Below are 25,149 nucleotides of genomic sequence, written 5' to 3'. Positions count from 1 at the left end.
ATTAATTATATGTGACCCTGGACCACAAAACCAGTCATAAGGGTCAATTTCTCGAAATTGATATTTATACATCATCTGAAAGCTGAATAAATAAGCTTTCCATTGATGTATGGTTTGTTAGGATAGGATAATATTTGGCCGAGATAAAACTATTTGAATATCTGGAATCCGAGCATGATCTTTACTTAATATCCTTATGATTTTTGGCATAAAAGAAAAATCGATAATTTTGACCCATACAATGTTTTTTTGGCTATTGCTAAAATTATACCCAAGCGACTAAAGACTGGTTTTGTGGTCCAGGGTCACATTTATATTATATTATATTAATTATATTATATTATAACCCTGCAACAGCAGGTGGTCCAGACGAAGGTCAAAGGGATGACCCTTTCATCCATTGCAAGAGAAGTTGGTCATTCCAAATCTGTGATTTCTCGAATATCGCAGGTTTACAATTACACTATTTCATTAAAGTCCCCCCAAAAAGGCTGGTCATCCACGTAAGACAAATGCACAAGAAAACAGGATAATGCAGAGACTCTCGATGGGGAATTGGTTCAACACTACAGCTGGAATTGCTCGCCAGGATCTGTCTCGGCATGTTTAAGAGAAGACGGACTGAAAGCGCACTCTGCAGTGATCAAGCCTCTCATCAGCAGAAAGAGTCAAAAGGCTAGACTCACCTTTGCTGAGAAGCATTTTGTGTGGACAGAGGAGAACTGGTCCAAACTTCACTTCAGTTGATGAGAGCAAGTTTAATTTATTTGGGTCTAATGGGAAACATTATCTTCGACGCCAAACTGGGGAAAGACTGAAGCCCAAGTGCATAAAGAAGTCAGTGAAAGGTGGAGGAGGAAGTGTCATGGTTTGGGGGACGTTTTCTGCAGCAGGAGTTGGGCCTCTTATAGAGCTACATGACAGAGTGAATGCAAGTGTTCATCAGAACCTCCTTCAGCAGCATGCAGTTCCGTCCCTGCAAGCATCTCCCAATCAGCCTGTAATTTTCATGCAAGACAATGCTCCCGTCACACTGCAAAACGGATAAAGCAGTTCCTTGATGCCAAGAACATTGAAATAATGAAATGGCCGGCACAGAGTCCATATTTAAACCCGGCTGAAAATCTCTAGAAAATCCTTGGCGACAAAGTTATGGCTAAGAAACCCACCACAGTTACCAAACTATGGAAGAGAGTGGAAGAAGAGTGGACCAAGATCACACCAGCACATGTTCTGGCTCTTCCAAGCTTTATAATGGCAGTGAATGGTGGTCGAGATTTTGAAGCCCCAAAAAGTGCATCCATCCAACATAAAAAGTACTCCACAAGGCTGTGGGGGGTTAATAAAGGCCATCTGAAATTAAGCGATGTGTTATGCACATCTCGTCAGTAAAGCCGGGTCTGTGATTAGTAGTAAATCTCCAGCCCGTGCTTTCAGATGGAGCGGCATTTACTACACAAACGCAATATACTAGAGCTGCGGTCAGGATGCGAGCTTGGAGCTGTTCTTCTGTCTCATAGTCTTCACCGTGTTCACCACTCTGATCTTGAAAACTTGACATACGAAATGGACAAGGTTAGATTAAATGACTGCAAGGTTGATGAATTTAAAGGGATAGTTCACCCAAAAATGAAAATTACCCCATGACTTGCTCCCCCTCAGGCCATCCTATGTGTATATGAATTTATTCTTTCAGACGAATATAATCGGAGTTATATTTAAAAATGTCCTGGCTATTCCAAGCTTTATAATGGCAGTGAATGGTGGTCGAGATTTTGAAGCCCCAAAAAGTGCATCCATCCATCATAAAAAAATACTCCACACGGCTCCAGGGGGTTAATAAAGGCCTTCTGAAGCAAAGCGATGTGTTTGTGTAAGAAAAATATCCATATTTAAAATTTTATAAACCGTAATCTCTAGCTTCCACTATCTGTAGTACGCACGTTCACGAGAGTAGCATAAGCTTTGGTGAGAAGTGACGAATGCGGAAGCACAGAGGAGAGAGCAAAACACCGGTCACAAATTAAAAGTACAAAATGTAAAGGAAAATGTTGTTGCACAGCCCTAGTTGGAAGATTTCGATATAAGCCAAGAGGAGACTGGTTTTCCTTTGCTGTAAACAAAACTTGGTTCTCGAGAGACTAGCATATTCTCACCGGAGCTTTTATTTTTATTTTTTATTATAACTCCGATTGTATTCGTCTGAAAGAAGAAAGTCATATACACTTAGGATGGCTTGAGGGTGAGTAAATCATGGGGTAATTTTCAGTTTTTGGTGAACTATCCATTTAACTCTTGTATTTCATCAGATCTGGAGAATTGGGGCTCGAACCTGGTGTTTGGCTGGGCATCTTCTGAAGATTCTCCATGTGCTGAAGAGGATGAGCTTTCTCCAGCTGTGTCAACCTCATGGTAGGATGGAGGTGGCACAGATGTGTCACTTTTAGAGTCATTGGCCAGTCGTAACAGGGCGGCACGATGGAATCCACGTCTCACATTGCTGCACTGGGGACTGAGTGTGCCTTGAACTGCAACTGTAATGGTGCATTCAACATAATCACCATGCAACAAAACGCTCCATAATTAGATCATAAAACATGTTCTGTAGTAATAAAAGCATTGCAATGCAACAATAAAAAGTTTTGCACAATGAGCCTTTGGTTTTTTACTTCTCATTTAATGGGTCAGACTCAATGGAGTGATAGTGAAACAATCACAAACAAAGAGTTAATTGGAAATTTAGCATGCATTTATTCCCTACTTTGCAAAGGACAGAATCTCCGCTTTAAACATAAAGCTAAGCTTTCTGCAGAGCAACTGTATTCAACCAGCACGTTTCAAGTTAACCATTACTTCAATATGCCATCAGGCTGAACCACACAATCTTCAAATGTTATGGAGTGTAATATGCACTTTAGGGTGACCATACGTGCCATTTTCCCAGGACGCGTCCTGGCCAGGATTTCTATATTGCCTAAAATATCTAGGTTTTGGCTTTGTTTGCGTGTGCAGACCGATCGGTGTATGACATCAAAGTACCATACAGACGGTTATGCTTTCGAAACGCTCTCGAGGTACTTTGATGTCAAACACGGATCGGTCTGAGCCGCACTGCTTTTAAGTCGAACACACCTAATATGTACGCGTAATTGCATCGCTTTGACCGTAGATCCCACCTTCTCACACGCCATGATTGGTCCATTATGTACAATGCTTGCATGTTATTGGTCAAACTACTTTTTGATCATTACCTTCAGCAAGCATGAAAACAGGAAAACAAAGCCAAAACAAATCCTGGCCAGGACGCGTCCTGGGAAAATGGCACATATGGTCACCCTAATGCACTTTCTGTTTGCAAGCGCAATCCTGCCCTTCATGCCATGGTCACCTTCTCTAGTCGCCCAGCTGATTTACATTTTCCATACTTGGAAGCAGGCAGAACTATTTACAAGATAAAAAGCCTTCGGCAGGTGTCACGTGTGACTACTGTTTGTCAACTTTTTAAACACAAATACTGTGGACTGAAATGCTAATAAGCAGACGCCCTCTCACGTTCCCGCGCTTACCGCTGCCGAGACCCCGCAAGACCCTTCCAGCTCTCAGTCCTCTAATCAGCGCCGCCATATCCCAAGTAACCACAGCGGGTAACGATGCAATACACAGCATAGCAAATGTTGTCAGCCAATGAAAATCATTGTTACTCTAGGAGGCGCTTGGTGGCCCAGTAAACTGAATTCACCGTTGAGCCGCAGTCAAATCTCACTATGTTTATATCGCACTGTCGTCATTTGTATACTATGCACAATCATTTAAATGTATTCGTTTAAATGCATTATAATCTTATATAAATTATATATCCGCCTCAGCAATCTTTGAGAATGTATTACATAAAACGCCTTGTTAGGTCACCACAAACAGGCAATTGGCAAATTGTAATCAGCGCGGAGAAAAAAATCATGTACCACGTGACTATTTTACGCGCTACTGTAACGACGATCTGGGTAGCTGAATAATGACACTATTAAATTAGATTTTTTTTTGTAAATTGATAATAGACATTAAAGACTTTAAATATGAACACCGGTTTTTAATACCTATTGTACTAACCAATCAGAGAAAGCTGATGGCCATTCTATGCTTTTATTCTAGAAACAGCAAATGTCATCATTTCAGCGCGACGCCTAAATGCATTAACCTGTGACATTATAGCTGCGACGTCCTGTATGAAGTGCTTCAATTAAACACAAGAATAGTTAATAAGGGATATCAGGTAAGATTTATGTGGGTCCCAGCACATGTTGGGATTAGGGGTAATGAGATGGCGGACAGGCTGGCTAAAAGGGCACTAACAAAAGAGAACATAGAAATGGAGGTTAATGTAAGTAAAGCAGAGGTTAAATGCATAATATGGGAGAAAGTCAATATAAGGTGGCAAGAGAGGTGGGAAAGAGAGGAGAAAGGGAGGCATTTATATCAAATTCAGAGAAATGTTAAAGAGGAAAGGATGGAAATTGGAAATAGGAGAGAAGATGCGGTGATGACTAGGTTAAGGTTGGGACATTGTTCACTGAATAAAACACTAAAGATGATAGGGAAGCACGAGACAGGGTTGTGTGAGGGATGTCGAGAAGAGGAGTCAGTGGAGCACATAATCATGACTTGTAAAATATATGAAACACAGAGGCAGGTAATGAAGAATAAACTAAGGGAGATTGGGGTGCAGGAGATCACATTACAAGGGTTACTAAGCACAGTAAATAGGGCACAGAGTAGAATATTGATTACTTTTTTAAGGGAAGCAGGGGTTTTAAGCAGGATTTGATGTATGATGTGTGTGTGGATATTAATGTGAGGGGACAATGTGAGTGATGTGTAAGTTTTAGGGGGAAATGGGAATAGATAACTATTACGTGATCCACACTCCGGAGCAGAAGGGGGCGGTAATGCACCAATAAGCTGGATGCCAACCGCCGTTAGACTGGAAAGAAGAAGAAGATTATAGCTGCGATGTCCATTGTGACCTGTGTTGGAAAAATATTCTGTGACACGAAAAACAGGTTGGACAGCTATTTATTTTTTTAGAAAAAAAAATGTTTTGGTGAACATTCTGTTTAATTGAGGGGTTTTCTGATTTTTGGTTAAAAGGAATGGCATGTTAGAGCTCTTTCGTTACATTGGCATTGATATCTGTGGGAAGTCGTGGCCTAATGGTTAGAGAGTCAGACTCGTAAGGTTGCGGGTTCGAGTCTCGTACCGGCAGGGATTGTAGGTGGGGGGAGTGAATGTACAGCGCTCTCTCCCACCTTCAATACCACGACTGAGGTGCCCTTGAGCAAGGCACCGAACCCCCGACTGCTCCCCGGGCGCCGCAGCATAAATGGCTGCCCACTGCTCCGGGTGTGTGTTCACTGCTGTGTGTGTGTTCACTGCTGTGTGTGTGCACTTTGGATGGGTTAAATGCAGAGCACTAGCACTTTGGATGGGTTAAATGCAGAGCACTAATTCCTAGTATGGGTAACCATACTTGGCCACATGTCACGTCACTTTTTCACTTTATCTATCTCTGATACGCAATGGTGTGTTTACGTTGTTTTGTAACTGCACCGTCATTATGATGCAGCATATCTTACTGTAAATGGTCATTTGTAATGTTTAGTGTAGATAAGACTCAAAACACGCATTTGAGCCTTATATTAGCAGGTGATGGCAGACCTTGGACTGAAGGAGGGGTACAGGGTGCTGCTGATATGGACTCAGCCTTCATCTCCCACTGCACTGAAGGAGTTTGCTGAAAGCATTGGCACTGTTGTTGGTAACCAGAGTCTGGTGTCTTTGGAGAACATGGAGAGACTACAATTGTGTAAGTACAGAGGTATATTAGTTTAATACTTTCAAGTCTTGGTCTGAGTTAAAGAATTTTAAGGAGTCATTCACCCCAAAAAATCTGTCTGTGTTAGCTTTTCATGCAGCTTCTAGTTATGACTGGGTTGTCTCAGGCCTGCTGACCGACAGCTCACCAATCCACAGTTCAGAAATGCTGGCTGAGATCGCCAGAGTGATGAAACCTGGTGGCAAACTTGTGCTAGAAGAGCCGGTGACAGGTATCTGAATCGGAACGCCGCAGTATCTGCAACATTCTCAAGTGAAATGAATCCGTGCTAATGGTTCCCATTATAACATTTTTCTTAGGTTCTGAGGATAATAGTGTGAGAACCGCTGGGAAACTGATGTCAGCTCTTAAACTGTCTGGATTAGTATCTGTTACTGAGGTCAGTATTCAGTGATTTTTTTAAGTTGATTCAGTGTAGGACTGGGTGATATCGTTAAAATATCGTTTTTTTTTTAGCCATTTGAAATTAATATTTATGTTTTATTATTAATATAGTATTTATAATAAAATAGAATAATAATTATTGTTGTTGTAGTTAATAATAGTTTATTTTAATAAAATAACTAATAATGATAATTAAAAAATTCACATTGACAAACTGTTGAATCAAGTTTTGAAAATCATCATTATTATTTCACTGATGTCTATTTATTATTAATAATAATGTTTATAAAAATAAATAATAATAAAAATATAATAATTGTACTATTTATAATTTAAAAAAGACTGAAAAAAAAAATGCTTCGCATGATCTGACTGATGCAAACAAATTTTTCACAGGTAAAGACGGAGTCACTGAGCCCAGAAGCAGCCGCAGCACTGAGAGAACACACAGGGTTCCATGGAAACACACATTTAAGGGTGCGATTGTCAGCATCGAAACCTAACTTTGAGGTCGGATCCTCGACGCAACTGAAACTTTCCTTTGGCAAGAAAACCACTACAACAGGTCTGTGGTATTTAAGCACTGACACATTAAATGTAACGTAAGTTCCTAAGTTTTCATCTCACAGTTCTGACCTTTTCCCCCACAATTCTGAGTTTACTGTATATTGCATCATATCACTTTTATCTAAAGAATTAAGTAAAAAGGTAAATTTTTTTATTCTGTGGCAGGATTCCGTGCAATCATTTTGAGAAAAAAGTCAAATGTGAGATGTAAACTCACAGTTACGAGTTTGTAACTTCCAGTTTCACTAATTGTGAGATAAAAGGTCACAATTACCTTTTTTTTTTTTTTTTGTGGCAAAAACAATGTTTCATACATGTTGACACATCAAATAAAAATGGACAAATCAGTAAGTCCACAACACTTGTTTTCTGCAGAGAAACCAGCTCTTGATCCAAGCACCGCACAAAAGTGGACTCTTATCAGCCAATGATATGGACGATGATGATGTGGTATGTAAAGGTTGGCTTTGGCATCTGCCAATCTTGTGCCTTTTGTGTATCACCCACCACATTGTTCTATTCCGCTCTCTAGGATTTGGTAGATTCAGATGCACTTTTGGATGCTGATGATCTGAAAAAGCCTGACCCTTCCTCCCTCAAGGCTTCCTGTGGAGATGACTCCAAAAAGAAAAAGACCTGCAAAAATTGGTGATTACCTTAAATTAAAGAACATATAAAGGTGTAAACAATGTATCCATCTAACTAACGTAAATGTTCTTGGTTGTAGCACTTGTGGTCTTGCTGAGGAATTGGAAAAGGAGAGTGAAGCCACTCAGAAAGCCAGCCAGCCCAAATCAGCCTGTGGAAGTGTATGTATTTCTATGATCAAATTATTACTGTATTTGTTTAAATTGACTTTAAGGTTTTGTATAAATTGACAGCTGACATTTTTCCTCTTTAGTGTTATCTGGGTGATGCCTTCCGATGTGCCAGCTGTCCATATATAGGCATGCCTGCCTTCAAACCTGGGGAGAAGGTTCTGTTGGCCAACACTGATATAGCTGATGCATAGACATTCACTTTTGACACATTAATACATTCCGTTATCATTCTGCAACATTGAGGCCCAGATTACATTTCCATCGTTGTAATCAACAGGGATGCAGTTCACAGAGTGTCATTTGACAATTGAATGCACTAAAGTTACCCGTACAATAAATACATGACAAAAACTGAAAAGGTTATGCACTGTTTGGTTTTAAATGTATCTTTTCCATCAGATTTTTAGCCTTTGTCAGATAGCGTCCAGAGATATCACTGAAATGTTCAAAATATAAATAAATAGCTGCATTATATTATCTCATCCTTATGTATAAGAACGGAATCTCCACTTTGAGTGTAATTTGTTTTATTTGAAAAGCAGTTGCTCATGTATTTTGCCTTCTGTATAGAATACAATTATTTTAAGCCAAAATCAAATGCTTAATAAAATTGGTTAAAATAATACATGGACTTTTGCCTCATTTTTTATACTGCAAGACAACATTTTATATCAGCATCATGAGACTTGTGTAGCAACATACAGTTTGATCTATCATATAGTATATGAAATCAGAATTAATCGGATCGGATGAATTTAGATGCATTATAACACATCTGATTGATTAGATAAGTTACTTAAGCTTCTTATAGGGAGGAGAAAAACAGTTACAAGCTCATGTAAGAAGTTCACAGTCACTAAAACTCTGGATAAGCATTGTCTTGGGGAAAAATGTAAACAACTGATGGCCTAGTTTATTTGAGTCTTGTCAAAGTTCAGTGACAGAGAAGTCCATTTTAATATCACCAGTATGAGGTTCAAAGGTTAAATTATAGGAAAGATCTTCCCTTCCATCCCCAGAAGTTTCCCTGGCGGATCTAAAGAAAAACACTCCTTGTTTCCGATGTGGGTTCCATTCACAAGCTCCCTGTGAAATGAGAAAAGGCAATTAAGGTGAAGCGGTCAAGAGAGTGACACGATTATTACAATCTTATCTGAATTTCAATTTCAGCTTCATTGAGGAAGATTTATGAAGACTGACATTTCATCCGAATGCAGATACTGTTTGTACAGTAAACAAGATAATTTTTTAGCAAATACCTCTTCGCTGACTGGTTTGGTTAGGCCCATGCTTACAGTGATGTCCTCAGTCAGCTGATACTCCATCCAGAGAGCGACACCATGACAGCGTCCTCTCCTGAAACATCATCAGAGTATCATTCAAGAGCAACCTAGCATCATCTATACAATATCTATTAGAAGTGTATTTTTATAATATGAATATATATTTTAATATAGTATTTTTTACGTAACTGTTCATAAGTTTGGGGTCAGTAAGATTTTTTTTTTTTTTTAAGTAATTAATACTTTTATTCAGCAAGGTCACATTAAGTTGAACAAAAGTGAAAGTAAAAACAATAATGTCACAAAAAATTCTATTTCAAACTAATGCTTTTTTAAAACTTTCTACACTGTTTTCAATATTGATAAGAAGACATCATAAAGACATGATCATTTTTCTTGAGCAGTATATTAGCATATTAGAATGATTTCTGAAAAAGCATGTGACTGACACTGAAGAATTCAGTTTTGACACCACAGAAAAAATGCAATATATATATATATAAAACATTTATATCGTAATAATACACAATATTCAGAATATTACTTTTTACTGTATTTTTGATCAGATAAATGCAGCTCTGGTGAGCCTAAGAGACTTCTTTAAAAAAAAATGTCCTGACCCCCAACTTTTGAACATTATTTTAATAATAATATATTAGTTTATAATATATAGTTTATAATAATTATTCATTTATATTATAGCATTTTAAAATTCATGCTAAAACAGAAATTGAATTTTTACGACTTATAAATGAATACATACATATTTGTAATAATATAATAATTCTATTATAAACACCATTATAAATATTTTATAATTTAGTATAATATTGTATTATGTTTAATGCAATATAATAATTATAATATGCTATTATAATATGTTCAAACTACCCTGTGAATGGCACAGTTCCATCACTGTTAACTGGCTGTTCAGGAACGCATTGCGTAAAGTCAAATGTCAGAACTGGATGTGGTTTTGTCAGAGCATGACATGGGTATTCCCACAGTGGATGCGGCTCTGCCTCCAAGGATTCACGGTAATCCAAAGATTGCTGTGGGTGGAGTACATCACAAAAGCATATTAATCAACTGCATTCAAATTTCATGCAAATTGCTTATTCATAACAGGATTTCAGACAAAAACCTGTAACCCGTACTTACCTGAATCATCTCATCCATTGGGCTGACGTCAAAGCCCTCACAAGTACCGCAAGGAGCTCGGATTCGCCACAGATCCTGATTCAAGATTCACAAATGTATTATACAGAAGTCAGTCAGTCTGTAAATATATAATACAGAATATATATCCAACAACAATTATCCAAAAGAAATAATGTACGCAAAATTCAACAGCGACTATGTAAAGCGTGGCAGCACGGGGCAGGATGGTGGCACTGGGATGGAGCAGCTGCGCCACAGCGGTGCGGCAATACCAGAAAAACAGAGAGTGCCACGGCAGAAGACTGGTGCTAAAGTACGGCTCTCCCATCAATACTGAAATCTGAAGGGTAAAAAATATAAGGTCACTATATATGTACAAGTACACTAGATATATACAACCGTTTAAAAGTTTGAATGTTTTCTATTTTTCATTTCTTATTGATTGATTATTGAAAACAGCTGCGCTGCTTAATATTTTTGTGGAAACTGTGATACTTTTTTTCAGGATTCTTTGATAAATAGAAAGTTCAAAAGAACAGCATTTATTTGCAACGGAAATCTTTTGTAAAATTATAAATTAAATAATAAATTACCTTGCTGACCCCAAACTTTTGAATGGGGGTGTATTTAAATAGTTGTTGTAGTAATTTCAGATTGTGCAGAGTCTTTGAAACTCTACAAATGCTTGTAAAGTATATACAGAGGGCATCACGGTCTATGCAGATTCAGTTTAGTTTGTACCTGATTTCCTTCTAAATCAGCTAATGAGAGCTGCTCAGGTCGTATTCCCAGCAGCTGTACTCCATGCTTCAGTGAGTTAGTATGCAGCACCTGTGAGCAGGAGATAAAACTTTTCATTACCAACCAATCCTGTCTGAACGCATGTAGGTAATTATTTTTAGATTCAAAATCTCACCTGTTCGATCACTTGTTTCGCCATTCCAGAGCTTTCCAAACTGAACACCTGAAAAGACAGAAAGAGACAGATTCATATACAAGTCAAGTCAAGTTTATTTGTACAGCACTTTTCATGATACAAATCATTGCAAAGCAACTTTACAGCAAATTAAGTTTCTACAATATTTAGTGGTAGCTTATCAGTGGTGACTGTCAATTAATGTACATATGGCAGAAATGTACGGAAAAATCAATTTAAGACGTAATAAAACAGACGATGAACACTATTAACAGCAATTATTATATGATGCAATCAAACTTATAGCAAAATGTGGTAGTTCTGTATGTTGTTTCAGGGTTGGCATCATCTGAGGTCCTCTGAGGGGTTGGCATCATCTCTTCATATACAGTATGTTCTGTTCCAAAACCTAGTGAGCTGCCTACCTAGACAGTTTTTTAATTAATTGTATTGCCTCCTAGGAAACCTTATTTTGGATCAATTTTAAGGTAACGCAGCATTTATCCTTCACAGAAAAAAATTTATCAAAGACAACAGATAAGGCAAGAAAAATGTCAGTTATTCATTCAATACTTAAAAGTATTGATATAAATAGTTCAGTTTAACTCAAAACAGATTACTTACCTAATATTGCAATTTCAAGTAGTGTAGTACACAGGCTGCTTATAATTTATTTAAATGTATGACTTACTTGCTAAAAAATAGTTTATTTTCATTCAAAACAGATTATTTACCCAATACTGCATTGTTAGCTTAGCAACATGCTAACATCAAACTCTACTGAAGTCAACTGCAAGTTGTGTGGTGCATAGAGTTGCTTATAATTTACTTAAAATGTCTAATTTACTCAAGAAAAATAGTTCAGTTTAGCTCAAAGCAGATTATTTACCCAATATTACATTATTAGCTTAGCAACATGCTAACATCAAACGCTACTGAAATCGAGTGCATAGAGTTGCATATAATTTACTTATATAGAGTTACTATATAGATAGAGTTACTTTTTCCATGAAGCTTAGGATGCTGCCTCAGAAGGCAGCTGTCTGTGTAGGGAGAAGGGAGCTCGCTAATTTGTGAACCTTCTGACTCTGAAAAAAAAAAGAGGCCTTCTCACCTTTTTAGACCCAAGTAGATGAGCAAAAATGGGTAACAGGCTCCCATCACTGACAGACAAACACACACTGTCTGGTTTCAGAATCTGCAAGCAGACATGAAACGCACTCAATTTTGAGCCATTGCCAGTCAACAGAAAGCAGCGCTTCAAGCTCACATGTAATTCAACAGTTAACTTACACTGCGTAATGCGTTCACATAACTCTCAGTCCTCTGTTCGTCATTCAGTTCCCCGAAGCGAGGCCTCGTCCAGACCAGGTGGGCCTGACAGGTGCAGCATGGCCGAAACGTTGCCACTTTGACATCATTTTGTTCACTATAAGACAGATTGTCAAAAATATAATATTGTCTTCCTCAGAGACTCTTTAAGTTCTGTCTTGGTTAAAGTTGAGAACTTGTTATCATGCCTAAACACTGCTCAAAATCACCTTACCTGTGCGTAAGGCTGTACCAGAGACTGTAGTCATCATGGGAGACGATTAAATTCAGCTCTTCTCCTTCTGACACATTCTTCTCTGCAGGCAGGAAGTAGACACTCTGCATCCAGTGATCCCTCCACTGCACATCACATGATGAAAAATAATCAAACATATTTATATATCAAGCCAAAGAAAGTTTATTTTCATTAAGGGTTTGTATTAGAGGAACCTCTTGCAAAGACATTCAGCCCAAAATGTTTATATTATTGTTCATTAATATTTTCTTTTTTTTTTTTAAATCATTATATTGAATAAAATTAAACCCTTTTTAGGAACATTATTTAATTTTATTTTATTTTGCATTGTGACACGATTAAAAAACTAAAGTCAAGAAAGAACATTAATAATCATTAACTCTTTGTATTGCTAAAAATATATTTTTTCATTTACAAAAATATGTTTTAATACTATAATGAAAATAAATGCATTGAAATATTAATGAAAAGTATTTATAAATCAATATTCTTGTCATTATATATGCAGGGAAAACCTAATTTTGTGTATTACAGTAAAAGATCTTGATATTGATGACAATAATGAGATTTACAAACAATATTCAAAACAATTCAAATACAAAATTAACATTTATAGATTTGGGTGGTGTGCTTTAATTTTCATGAAAATAATGTAAATAATGGGACTAAATATAAGCTTCTTTTCTATGCAAAATATAATTTCTTCATTTTTTACTTTGAATTATTTTTGGGTGAAAGATTACTTGGACATATTTTTGATATTCATACACGAATATTAGTGGCTAAGCACCAGTACATACAGGGTAAGTATGAGGATCTGAGTAGTTCCAACTGGGGGTCATAGTGCACACAATGTTGCCATCAGGGTCCATGTCGATGTCCCACCAGGATAAGACCACCTGTGCTCTCCCGCTGGTCTGTGCTTTGAACTGTGCCGTGTAGGACTGAGCAGCGCTGCTAACCTGTTTGCTGAAATCCACCCTAGAGTGGAAGAATAGATGAGTTACACAGAAAAAAAATGACCCCATTTTAATCCAGACAGCTAAATTACATCCAGACTTGTACCTGAACATGGTGCAGATGGGCCCGAGGGGAGTGAAAGACTCTGGTAGCACCTGGCTAAGCTGGATATCACAGACAGAGGGCGCTCCTGCACACTTCACCACAGCAGGAGGAGGCAGCAGTTTGTTCCCATCCACCTCTATGGGTTGGAGCTGTGACCATTTCCACAGCATATCCGACTCCACCAGCTGGGCATAGACCGTGGCACGATGTGGCACAGCTTCACAATCTGCCTGTGCCAGTGAGAGCAACTCCATTAAACACTTAAAAGATGCAGCAAAAAGTTAAACTGCAATTTACAACTGTACGTACCTGGACGAGGTGCATGTGTGCATGTTCATAGCTGGGCAATGCTCCTTCACCGATCAGCTCTGTGTCAAACAGCTCCGTGACAAGGATGTTAGCTCGTTCTTGCATGTCTCCATCTACAGATAGAAATACATTTATATTTGCAAGAATGCAATGCAAGGTGATACAGTTGATGGTGTTCATTACAATATGGCACAAATTCAAGTTGATTTTCTCTATCTATCTATCCACTTATCTTTTTTATAACTTCACACATATATAATATGTATATAATTAAATATGTATAATAATATTATTTATTATTATTAATATATAAAATATTAAATACAATGGAATTGTAAAATATTAAAATTATATGTATATAATTTGAATATTTTTAATTATCATTAATTTAATTAAAATATGTATGTTTTTAAATATAAAACCTAACAAATTAAAATATTATGATATGTGTGTGTGTGTGTATATATATATATATATATATATAAATACACATATATAATTAATATATATACACATACATATATTTTATTAATATATTGTCTATAAAATGTAATATTATTTTATATACAAACTATTAAAATAAAAAGTATATTATAAATCTTTAGACTATATTTATATCATTTTACTATTTTATAATATTCAAACATTTCATAAAAAAATATAATTTATAATACTGACTATGGTTGCCGCACAGTGATAGACACAGTAGGTAGTTATACAATATATTATCATATATTTTAAAATGGCTGGAAAGCTGTACTGACCAATCAACATTCAGGACTGTAATTATCAGTTGTATAATTACTACTATATGAAAGCAATGCATTGAACACATCTGATCTACCTGTATAATAAGCATATTGGTGGTTGTCTAACCTGGTCCAACTGTAACCTCTGTGGAGTGTTTGTTGATGACCTTGATTTGATCTGAGAAGCCGTTCCTCTCCACGATGCAAGTGGCAGCCTGTGCCATGGGTTTAAACACCTGTATGGGATTCATATATTTGTCTTCATTCAAATTTCTTCTTATTACTCAAAATTCAATACATGAGCATTAGTGAGCACCTCTATGGCATAGCAATAATCGGCTCCAGCCGTCACAGCCATCATGGAGAGCAAACCCGTCCCAGTGCCGATGTCCAGGACCACCACCCGTTCACCGCGTGCCTTTACTCTGCTCACCGCTGCTCGAATGCCCTGGTAGTATTTCTCATTCTTTATTACACAAAGCATAAAGATCAAAGATTAGCAACATATCAGCTACTCTGTGTTTAAAACTGGGTGATTTTCAGTCCATATGCTTTGGAAAATATGACAACTAATCTTAAAGGGATAGTTCACCCAAGAATTAAACATTCTATCATAATTTATTCATTCCGATTTTCTTTTTTACTTAAAATAACTTATTTTGCAAATTGCCCTTCATCATAGGAGATAGACTTGTCTTAGAACCATTATTTTGGTTTCCAGCATTTCTATGCTATGTCGTGTATGAATGTGTCCAGCAACAATACTCACTCTGTCTTTATCATGGAGCATATCTGCATAGCAGGACCTGGGAAAGACACACCAACTATTATCATCAGGATATGCCCAGATAATTTACCCCCTGTCAGGATATCACATGACTACAATTCGATTAAGTGTAATTGATAATCTAGCACTGTTACCACAACAGTTTCCACGTGTACGAACAACAATAACAACAAGTCACTGTCAAGTATTTTCACCGCGTCATTTGATAAGTTTAATTTTTGAAAGCAATATCATTGATGACTCCTACAGAACCAGGCAAAGATCAGTTGTTGTCGACGCATGGTGATGTTACATGAGATGGTTTACACACCTCGCAATCTCCTGGTGGTAATCATACTCCTCGCTTTCCTCAACCCAATCCAGCGCTCCGGTTGTTGGATTTGCACGACCGCAAAATGTCTTCATTGTCACTTCAGTTATAAGTAAACAAACTTATTTATGAATGTATTTTGTATTATAATTCCTAGATCGTTCACAAATAGTAGATTAATCCAACATGATCTCTCCGGGCGCAGCCATGTTTTTTTCGTGAAGTCACGCCCCTAAAATCACGTGACCACTGAAGGCCGCTTCCCTTCAGCCTTTGCCAAAATTACATCCATTTGTGTGTTATGCGTTGTGTTAATAACAGAAACAGATCACAAACAAGTCAAAGTTAGGATGTTAATTCAAGGTAAGTGCTTGACTATAGTGTCTGGTTCCTTCCTCGTGGATTTGTGAAAAGATTGTAAAAACATATCATAGTTGTTCTTTATAAATTGTAAAGCAGTTGTTTGTATATTAATTTTCATGGTATTTTTTTTTCCACCTGTATAAAAGCCTGAATATTTGACTCATTATTTTAGCTGATGGTGTTGTTAGCCCATTGATTGAGTGCATCCAAATTGATGAATACCTCTAAACATCAAACATCGAAAATAATTCCTTGATATATAATTTTTTTTTAGCCTAATTATTATTATTCCTCATTTTTGTAGTCTGTTTCATTTCATGTACAGATCCACAGGTCCAGTATTACCCTTACAAAAACTACTATGTCTGAAATAATATGTCAAAATAATGTGTCATGGTCCAGTGTAGATGTACACTGGTATGTTATATTCATGTACCATTGTATTTACATTGTTGATTGTTAGTGTAATACCCTTGAATTTATGAATTTTTATGAATTGATGAATCATTTTTATATATATTTTTTTCTTAAAATGCATTACTTTATTGACTAATAGTCAACCACAATATACATAGTGAACCACAATATACAAGTTTTCAAGCAATTGATTGAATATCTTTGAGAATGCTATGGTAGCGTTAACTTTTTTATAAATTTACATTTAAAATTATCACCCCCAAATATTTAAAAACACAGTGAACCAGAATGTGCACTGCTTTCTCTTTTTTCTACCATACATGTTGGAGAACTAACAAGATTTTAAAAAATGTATTGTATGTACATTTTGTTTGTGCACTTTGATTTGTAAGAAAGCATTTGGTGAGATCATAAATGTAAATATTATTTGGGCACAGTATAATTTCAGACAAGACAGAGCAGATAACGAATAGGCTAGTCTTACTGAATAATGATTAATTAATAATGAATTTCCTGTTTACTAGGCCGGATCCAATTCAGTAGGGTTATTTCTCTGAGTGCTTCTCAAGTACATTTTGCAGTAGGCAGACAAAATTGTATGCTGGAAGAGGGCACAAGGATTTCTGTGAATATAGGGCGGTATCCTTGTGGTAAAGGTGGGGCACTCTGCTCCAGAAAATCTAGTACTGACTTCCGCACGTCTTTGGGTACATCCCCTCTTACATCCAACAGGACAGAGACATGCTCATCACTGAAAAGACACACTTTGTAAGTCTCTTGCCATAGATTAATCTCTGTATTAGAAATGAATTTAGAATATTTAGATATGCTGGGTATGCTTGGTTTGAAATCTCACCTTATATCAGGGTACTTGGTTACGAATCCGGAAATCTCCAGTATTAGCATGTTTGGGTCTTTCAAATTGATTATGTCAGCCAGTGCAAGTATCAAAGCTGTGGGATTCACCTCACCTATGGTCCCATCGATCTCCTTTAAATGTAAAAATGGCATTACATGAGTGAAATACTTAAAGTAATTTTTATTTCCACAAACGTATACAGACTTGTTCTTGTGTTATTCCTAGAGGTCTGCTACCTGCAAGCCTGATAAGGTCCAATAAATTGCCGGTTTTGTTCAAGTTCAAGTCAGTTTCTCATGAATAGCTTTGCTTCAGGTTTGCAATGAATGAATAATTAGGTTATTATTCGTTTATGTTTTAATTTTAATTTAACTCATTTTAAGCATTTATGTTTCAGTCAAAGCTGAATCTCTGCATCTGGGTGTACTTGACGGGAGACTCCCCCCAAAAATGTATGTAAATATGCTTTCACCATGCTTTGAAGGTGGTCCCTCAGCTGCTGAGCATCCTGTTTCAGTCGCTGGGCAAATTGGTTTCGCTCATCATTATTTCTGCAGACCACTCTCTTCTGCATCAGTGTACGGACATACTCAACAACAGTTAGCCATTGACATTCCTCCTTTAGCCTCTGTAGATGATGGAGATCACATAACGCAAAGGGTATTTGGGTGTCATTTGTTGGTAAAGATATTCACTCATTTTACTGTGTGGTCTATGTCATTTCTGATGCCTGATGTAAACACTAACCTGGCGACAAGGATGCCGCACCCTGTTGTAAAGTTCACAGTGACGTTCTAAAACCCCACACATATTTGGGGTTACTTCTCCCTGGTCCAGCCAGGTACGAGACAGGAGCTCCTGCAGATGAGGCTGCAACTCAAACAAGAGATGGTCCATGACTAAGCGGCATGCCTTTCTCACAGCACGGTCCAGGGCAGCCAGAGGTCCAAGTGAAATGCGAGAATACCGGTTTGAAGGGAAGGAGCACAACTGCTGCTGCAGGCTTTCTGTGGAGGTTCTAGATGTGCATTTAAATCTGAGATTTAATCTTACTGCTTACAAGCACCTTAAATGCACACAAAACTATTTAAAACACACACATTTTCAAACAAACATCACATAAATACAGACATACTGTAAAAAGATACGTGTACACCATCTCACTTGAGGATGATGCAGTTGTTGATGCAGGCCAGGAGATAATGGAGGTAGAACTTGTTACTGTTTATGGTTGAATCCCTGCGATGCTCCTTCCCAAATTCTATGATTGCATCTCGAAATCTGTTTAGATGTAATGAGAGGAAAGTACAAAATATTGTATATAATCAATAAGAGTTATGATATCCTGGTATTGCTAAACATACACACCGGCTGAGGAGGTTTTCCATCTCATAAAGACCCATTTGGATTGTCTGGTCCCGCAGAGCTTCACTTATCATCAAAGCCACCCGTGCATTTTCTTCTAGCATCTAACAACCCAGACACCAGAGCAGTTCATATCAGTGCCAATATCAAGCAAAATTTTGCTCATTGTAATGTAGATCAAGCCATTGCTTGATTACCTGAGTGATGATGGTTGGAAGGCTGGTGTGATAGCAGCCTTCATGGTCAATATCTGGTTCCTGATCCCTCTGCCAGTCTGTCAGCTCCACCTCTAGAGCCTTGTGCATCCACTCTGAGACACTCTTCTTCAAACAATCACAGTACATTGTTTTTCAAGAACTTGTGGCCTGTTAATCTAGACAAGAGAATGTAAATGTTAAAAAGTTTAGAGACTAAAACCCCTCCCTGGGTCTTACCCGAACTTTTTGGACATATTTGTTCTGCAGCTGCTCGAGACCTTCCTGAGATATAAGAGGTCCCAGGTCCTCAATGTCTAGCTCAGCTACAAGGGCTGGCTCACCCATCATCTCTGAGCTTAAAGAACAAATTCTCATGTGTAGGACTCTCTGATTACCCATAGACCAAATTCTTATTTAAGCATAGTGTTTACCTACCTGCTGTATATGTGCAGAACCCAGTTAAGAACAGCGAAGATTTCCCCACCCTCTAGCTCCCATCCACTAACCAGTCCAAGATGGTTCTGCAAGAACTGGTGGCAGAAGCGCAGGTACGCTCTTGTTAAATGATAGTGAGATGGAACACATTGTTCCAGAAAATGTCGCACTGTTGAAAGGTCTCCCATAATGCAGTGCTGTAGCGCAGACAAGTGACTTGCAAGCCCTGGTCCGCGAGTGTGCAAGTACGACGCACTACGGAAACGTGCTGACACTGCCTCCTCCATCACCTGACCAAATAGTTTAAACAGGTACATATTAAGTCAATTAAAAAAAAGCCTTTTTACACTTAAAGTTTAGTTGTCATCTTACAAACAACTTTTTTTCCGGTACTTCTACCAATAGGAAACTTGCTTATCATCAAACCTTGAAGAAGAGGTCCCTCCAACAACGTGGTCTCCCAGGGGGCATGGGTGTGTTCTGTCCCAATGTTGACCTCCGCTCCTCCAGAAACATCTGATCTAGTGCTTCTTCACGCTCCACTATCCGTACAGCTGACACAAAAAGTGTGGGGTTCTGACAAGCAAGTGACAAACCACTCCCCACCACTGCCCAGAGCTCCTTGGCAAGGGCATCCACCAAGCATCCAACACCTGAGAAATAATTCCGCACTAACTCCTCATCCTCAGAGATTAACCCCATCCCAGACGATCCCCTGGGTCCCTGGAGCTGTAGCAATACCTCATCCTGCCAGCGTTCTAGTTCCATTAGTCGGGCATGAGCTTCCAATAATCTCCGGGACTCCACTAGTCTCTCTGTCTCTAGCACCATACTCCGCACTGACATGAAAGAGATGACACAACACAACTGTACATATATACTTATATTGCATTACTTTGACAAACCTCAGCACTTAAGTGGGTGATAGATCTGTGTTATTATTTAGCTAGCTAGCTATAAACATGTCAACTTTAATAGCGACTTTGTTGCTCAGCAAGATTCTTGCTCTGCCTTGACAGTAGTAGACTTAAAAGAAAAAACTTAATTGGGGTCCAAGACATTTTACACTATACCCACTGTAGCACCATTGCGTTACATTATTAATGACCACACTTTGGAATGCAGCAACTCAAAAAATGTAACTTGCTTAGCTAGAAGTGCTTGTTTTCAAGTACTTTTATATACAGTACTTGAGCATGTTTGACTCTAAGGCAGGATGTACATCACACAGGATGTTGGGCCTCCAAGACCAGGATTGGACACCCTGCTCTAAAGCATTGAAGGCTTAACCAAAATATCCATAGAGGGTATGCAAAAATAATAAGGACATACATTGCACTGAAAAGGGCAGGGAATCACTAACCTTTATAGAGGCGTGGTAGGTTGCTAACTGCAGCAAGGAGCTGGCGGTGAGTGACAGAAATCTCCCGAAGTGTTTCCAGTGCAGTTACTTCTTCAGAATTTTTCCTGGACTCCAGGTTAGCCTTGTGCAAGTCATGAGATATTTCTCTCAGCTCAGCTCGTGCCTCTCGCAATTGACCAAGACCCCAGTCGACACTTTCCAGGTAGGACTGTACAACTGACTTAAGAAAAATGCAAGTGAGCAGATGACTTTTCTTGTAGACATTGTTGGGCAAATACTTTTTAGAGGCTTTCTAATTGAAGTGAAATAATGATCACTACTTACCTTTAACCTTGAATGAATCGACGCAGTTCGTTGACTCTCCCTTTTCCTGTATTGTCCAAGTCTCTCCAGATGCTCTGGACGACAAAAGACACCTGAGGCCCATTTCAGCGCAGCACCCCGAGCCAAACACTCGGCTCTCTCCAGCTCTGGCCACACCTCGACTGGGACAAGGGCATCTGTCAGTCAAAATGCAGAAAAAATATGTAACCGATACGCTACGGAGCCAAGTGAGCTAAACCCACAACATAGAAACGAATTGTGCAGCTGTTAAGCTGCAATTTTAATTGAAGTTATTGCTGATTGTGTAAAAGAACAAATACTGGTGTTCCTGAGACAGAGATTATTTAAACCAGCAAAAGGCTAAATCTAAAAGAGTTAGTCTGACATCAAGCAAAGTCTTAAGCTCAGCAGATGAATTGATCTCTTCTCCAAAGAATGACTCAGTGATGTCCTGATCGTTTCAAAGTCTGAAGTTTCAAAATTTCTATTTCGTATTCCCCAATCCCATGGGTGCTCAAGAGCTGAAACACCCACGGGAAAGTATTTAAGGATACAATTTCAAAGTGATACAGTATTGACTAAATATAAAAATAGTACTTGAATTTTTTTTTATAAGTATTAAAATAAAATATATATATTCTTAGTATTTGTGAATATGAGGGACTGCAAAGTTGAGGAACAGTGTTGTGAGACTGATTCAATTATGTCACTAAACTGTGTTGCTGTGCTGTCATTCATGTTGCCACGGTAACAGTGAGTTCTCTAATTGGTGCAAATGCATGCATTTGACCAAATTTAAAGTCCTTCAACCCATAGTTGCTGTTTTATATTGTTTTATATAAAAAGTCAAGTATGGCTGGATGTTATATGGGGTCAATTATGTAGCATTCCCCTGGCATAAACATTTATGCTGCTTATATTTAATTATTACATTTCTTTAATTCTTTATATATATATATATATATATATATATATACGTATATATACAGATTTCTCTACCAGTGCAACATTATGACATTATAAGCAATCGCTTTCCAGATGCCTCTCCACATTGCAAACAAACAGAAAGGTTGTGTACCTTCACGATTGTCTAGCCTTCCTCTCTCACACTCCCAGACACATCCTCTGCTCAGAGGCCAGCAGGAAGGGAAGGGAGGAAGGGAGACGGCGTCAGAGGGACGGAGGGAAAGCGGGCACTCCGCCCTCTAAATGATCCAGATGGTGAGTGGTGACTGTGGGGGTGGCCTTCATGTGCAACAGTGCCTCTCTGTGTCTGAGGTAGTTATAATCCAATATGTTTTAGAGGAAGTGCTTGGGATAAACGAACAATGTTTGTATGTTGCTTGACAGGAGTCATAGGCAATCATTTGTATTGTTACAGAAAGTTCTTACCAATGTCCTGTGATCACTCACAGCTGGTGGTTGTAGAGCAAACATGAGAGGAATCTAAGTTCAGAGGCCCCTTAATGAATATGTTTATTTGTGTAAGTGTCCTGGCCTGTGACTTACTCCATGTCTGTGTTTACAGTTCTCTGGTCTCTGCCAAACACACACATGCACTACAAACATGACTAAATTAAGTCGTAGTACACACAACTGTTGGTGAAGATGTGTTGAAATGGATTCTGATGTAAGTTTATAACAAAAATAGGCTATAATTATTCAGCTGTCTGGAATGCTTTATTCTGATTGGTCAGTTGCAGCTTTCTGCAGTCTAAATTGTATAGTTGACCATAGCTCAAGGTAAACGATTTCCTTCAGAGATATGCTAGTTTACTGTCTCACATTTTACTCTGTCTCTTTACTGTAATTCAAATAAATATTTAATGTCCATTTATTCATTTATTTGGTTTGCTGCTGTAAATAATGTACAGTTAACTGGTCACTCACTAAATAAACCCCTTCTGGAAGATACAAGCCCTGATCACCCTGCCTATTTTGCAGTAATGACTGGCTGACTATACATTATACATTACTTAAATTTTCATCTAGCTGATTCAGATTCTTCTGTGGTTATTGACAGTTTGCAAGCCTTCTTAAGGCAAAATATGAAGGCTTTTCTTTTAGTGTTTTTCCTTAGCAGCAGTATGTGCTAAAAATAGCTGATGACTAGACTTTGTTGTCTTTGCAGAGCACCATAATAACCAGAGGACTGTGACAGACTAACAGAGCTTTTCCGCCAAGGCTAATAGTTCCCTTTGGACTGAGATGTGGAGGGATGTAGTTTCTCGTAGAAGGGTGGAGATACATCCCTGATAACTACAGAGCAAACGTATATAAGATATACAAAAGGGTCGCCTCTGTCAGTTTATCTATAACTAAAAAAAAATCTTAAAAACACATTCTAAACTGCACTTCCTTTTACAATGCTTTTCTAAGCTTCAATATTTGGTCAATATAAGCTCAAAAGCAATCAGGTAAAAGGATGAAGAGAGCAGATTATGTTGAAGGAAAAATATTTGATTTATAGGCCAAGAAAAGTTCTCCAAAAAAGTGACAAAATGTTTATGCTCTAATTACTTGTTTGCACTTGCTGGCATCTACATTAAAGTAAAAAGTGATATATGTTATTCATTTTCTCCCCTTTTGATATGTGCTATTAGAGATATCGGGACACTGGGGTTATGTAAAAACATGTAATACATGAACTTAATTGCTTTTAACTAATTTTAGAAGGAAATCCAGTAAGCCTATAAAAACGCTAATATTTTTATATTTAATATTTGTGCAAAATCTAACAATGATTTTTAAAACATATTTCATTTTCAATTCATTTACACTTCTAGATTGTCTTAAATGACATAAGCTTGTTTGAATTATTCATTGCTGTGGTTGACACCCAAAACTATGTTGGTTCCTATAAACAAACCTCTGCTTTTCCCTGCAGTAAAGCCTGGGCTTTTATTGGCCCATTTAAAGTTGGGGAACACTTTTGACTGCCAACAGCAAGCCTTGCCATATTTTAATGTCATTGAAGGGTGTTAGAATGAGCAGATTAGATGGGGGCCCCTAATTATTTTGGCTTTAGTTCTGGATTAACCCTCTGTTCTGTCGACTTCAATTCACACCGGCTGTTTGATGAAATGTGAACTGACATAAATTCCGCGGCTCACTTTCAATCCGATTATGCAGTTAAATCACTGCAGTTCGAACCCAAGCAAGAGACTCTGGCAGGTCCCTATTCTCCCGCTCCTCCGAAGCCCTGACAGCTCCTCCCCGAGACACAGGGACCCACGCTAGCTCCTCACAGGACCCACGCTACACTCTTAACCCCACATGAATAGGGCCTATTCAGCGAGGTAACGCTAAAGCACAACCTAAATATTGTTTTTATGAGCAGCAAATAGGTGGCATCTCCACAATAATACTCGTTTCTTGAATTCCCATCGTTCTTGGTCTTTTTGAGGGAGGAATAGCGCCTTGTTACAATGACCGGGCTTGTGTTGATGGCCACATTTGGAACAAGACGAACACAAGAAATCGGCATACCATTGAAAAGGTTTAAATGCATAGCGTTAATTCGCCTCAGGTTGCGGAACTGTGCAATAGGAGTTGAAATGACATGGTGTTCAGCGTTTTTTCTCAAGGGAACAGCTTTGTTTTGACCGCGCGAGAGGGATCATTTTGCGCGTTTACCCAATTTAAATCTTAATATTTATTTAGCTTAATGAGAATGTCCGAACTCCGAAGTGTTTTAAAATCTAATTTAAAGCATATCTGCCAACTTTGTACTAATGTTAGCTTTATAGCCTACCCATGCTTGTTTTACTGTACTTTCAACAACAAAACAACATTTCATCATGAATATGAAGAACTTTTATCAGGATAACGACATCTAACCTAAACAAAATATTTAGCCTATATTTCTTTTAGTTATAGCCTATATCTACAGTGACCCGTTCGTTTTCCCTGACGTTTGTATATTTATTTATTTATTGCACCTTATTAAACTCTTTGAACTTAGGCCTATCTGAACATTACAAACAACAATTAAAAATGATGAATTATTGTTATACC

At 38.0% G+C, this 25,149-nt stretch overlaps 4 protein-coding genes across 4 annotated transcripts in view; 1 reads left to right on the top strand and 3 right to left on the bottom strand.

Moving 5' to 3' along the window:
* coq9 (coenzyme Q9 homolog (S. cerevisiae)) overlaps positions 1–3,708 on the bottom strand; it is a 5,797-nt gene extending 2,089 nt beyond the window's left edge. Inside the window, exons 1-2 of the mRNA XM_016511428.1 lie at positions 3,567–3,708; positions 2,333–2,534 (exon numbers count right to left, since the gene is read on the bottom strand). Coding sequence (XP_016366914.1) covers positions 2,333–2,534; positions 3,567–3,666 — 302 coding nt within the window. The 5' untranslated portion in view covers positions 3,667–3,708. The remainder of the gene's footprint in view (positions 1–2,332; positions 2,535–3,566) is intronic.
* Positions 3,709–5,501: 1,793 nt separating this feature from the next.
* Positions 5,502–8,655, top strand: LOC107707498 (anamorsin-like). Its single transcript, XM_016511548.1, is given in 9 exon segments — positions 5,502–5,860; positions 5,958–6,101; positions 6,190–6,269; positions 6,671–6,839; positions 7,217–7,254; positions 7,256–7,291; positions 7,374–7,489; positions 7,569–7,650; positions 7,743–8,655. Coding segments are annotated over 9 exon segments (933 nt in total). The 5' UTR covers positions 5,502–5,703; the 3' UTR covers positions 7,854–8,655.
* LOC107707497 (protein arginine N-methyltransferase 7) lies at positions 8,573–16,089 on the bottom strand. Its single transcript, XM_016511547.1, has 17 exons — positions 15,810–16,089; positions 15,482–15,518; positions 15,029–15,178; positions 14,840–14,948; positions 13,964–14,076; positions 13,655–13,884; positions 13,390–13,570; positions 12,569–12,693; positions 12,316–12,451; positions 12,137–12,220; positions 11,023–11,070; positions 10,848–10,937; positions 10,285–10,446; positions 10,107–10,181; positions 9,837–9,997; positions 8,922–9,018; positions 8,573–8,748 (listed from the first exon to the last, which is right to left on the bottom strand). The coding sequence occupies exons 1-17, from the start codon at positions 15,902–15,904 to the stop codon at positions 8,590–8,592; spliced, it is 2,052 nt and encodes a 683-aa protein (XP_016367033.1). The 5' UTR covers positions 15,905–16,089; the 3' UTR covers positions 8,573–8,589.
* Positions 16,090–16,718: 629 nt separating this feature from the next.
* LOC107707404 (exocyst complex component 3-like protein) lies at positions 16,719–24,643 on the bottom strand. Its single transcript, XM_016511392.1, has 13 exons — positions 24,493–24,643; positions 21,133–21,308; positions 20,809–21,028; positions 19,872–20,284; positions 19,446–19,735; positions 19,248–19,365; positions 19,011–19,136; positions 18,817–18,917; positions 18,613–18,729; positions 18,196–18,466; positions 17,921–18,076; positions 17,446–17,579; positions 16,719–17,340 (listed from the first exon to the last, which is right to left on the bottom strand). Exons 1-13 carry the CDS (start codon positions 24,641–24,643, stop codon positions 17,154–17,156), a joined length of 2,460 nt encoding a protein of 819 aa, XP_016366878.1. The 3' UTR covers positions 16,719–17,153.
* Positions 24,644–25,149: the final 506 nt, after the last annotated feature.

The sequence above is a fragment of the Sinocyclocheilus rhinocerous genome, unplaced genomic scaffold, assembly GCF_001515625.1.
Source record: "Sinocyclocheilus rhinocerous isolate Xijiao unplaced genomic scaffold, SAMN03320098_v1.1 scaffold534, whole genome shotgun sequence".
NCBI classification, from domain to species: Eukaryota; Metazoa; Chordata; class Actinopteri; order Cypriniformes; family Cyprinidae; genus Sinocyclocheilus; species Sinocyclocheilus rhinocerous.
The sequence above is the reverse complement of the archived record's forward strand: the minus strand, read 5'-3'. Positions and strand labels throughout refer to the sequence as shown.

Bases quoted from the DNA above. Each gene is read 5' to 3' on its own strand.
- LOC107707497 (XM_016511547.1), bottom strand. From the start codon at position 15,904: ATGAAGACATTTTGCGGTCGTGCAAATCCAACAACCGGAGCGCTGGAT. The intron at 11,071-12,136 runs GTGAGAAGGCCT...CTGTCTTTTCAG, and splicing joins ATCTACTTGGGTCTAAAAAG to GTGTTCAGTTTGGAAAGCTC. The intron at 10,182-10,284 runs GTACATTATTTC...ATCTTGAATCAG, and splicing joins TAGTCGCTGTTGAATTTTGC to GATCTGTGGCGAATCCGAGC.
- LOC107707404 (XM_016511392.1), bottom strand. From the start codon at position 24,643: ATGCATTTAAACCTTTTCAATGGTATGCCGATTTCTTGTGTTCGTCTT. The intron at 21,309-24,492 runs GTGGAGATGCCA...TTTGACTGACAG, and splicing joins TTCAAGAAACGAGTATTATT to ATGCCCTTGTCCCAGTCGAG. The intron at 20,285-20,808 runs GTTAGTGATTCC...CTTTCATGTCAG, and splicing joins CCTACCACGCCTCTATAAAG to TGCGGAGTATGGTGCTAGAG.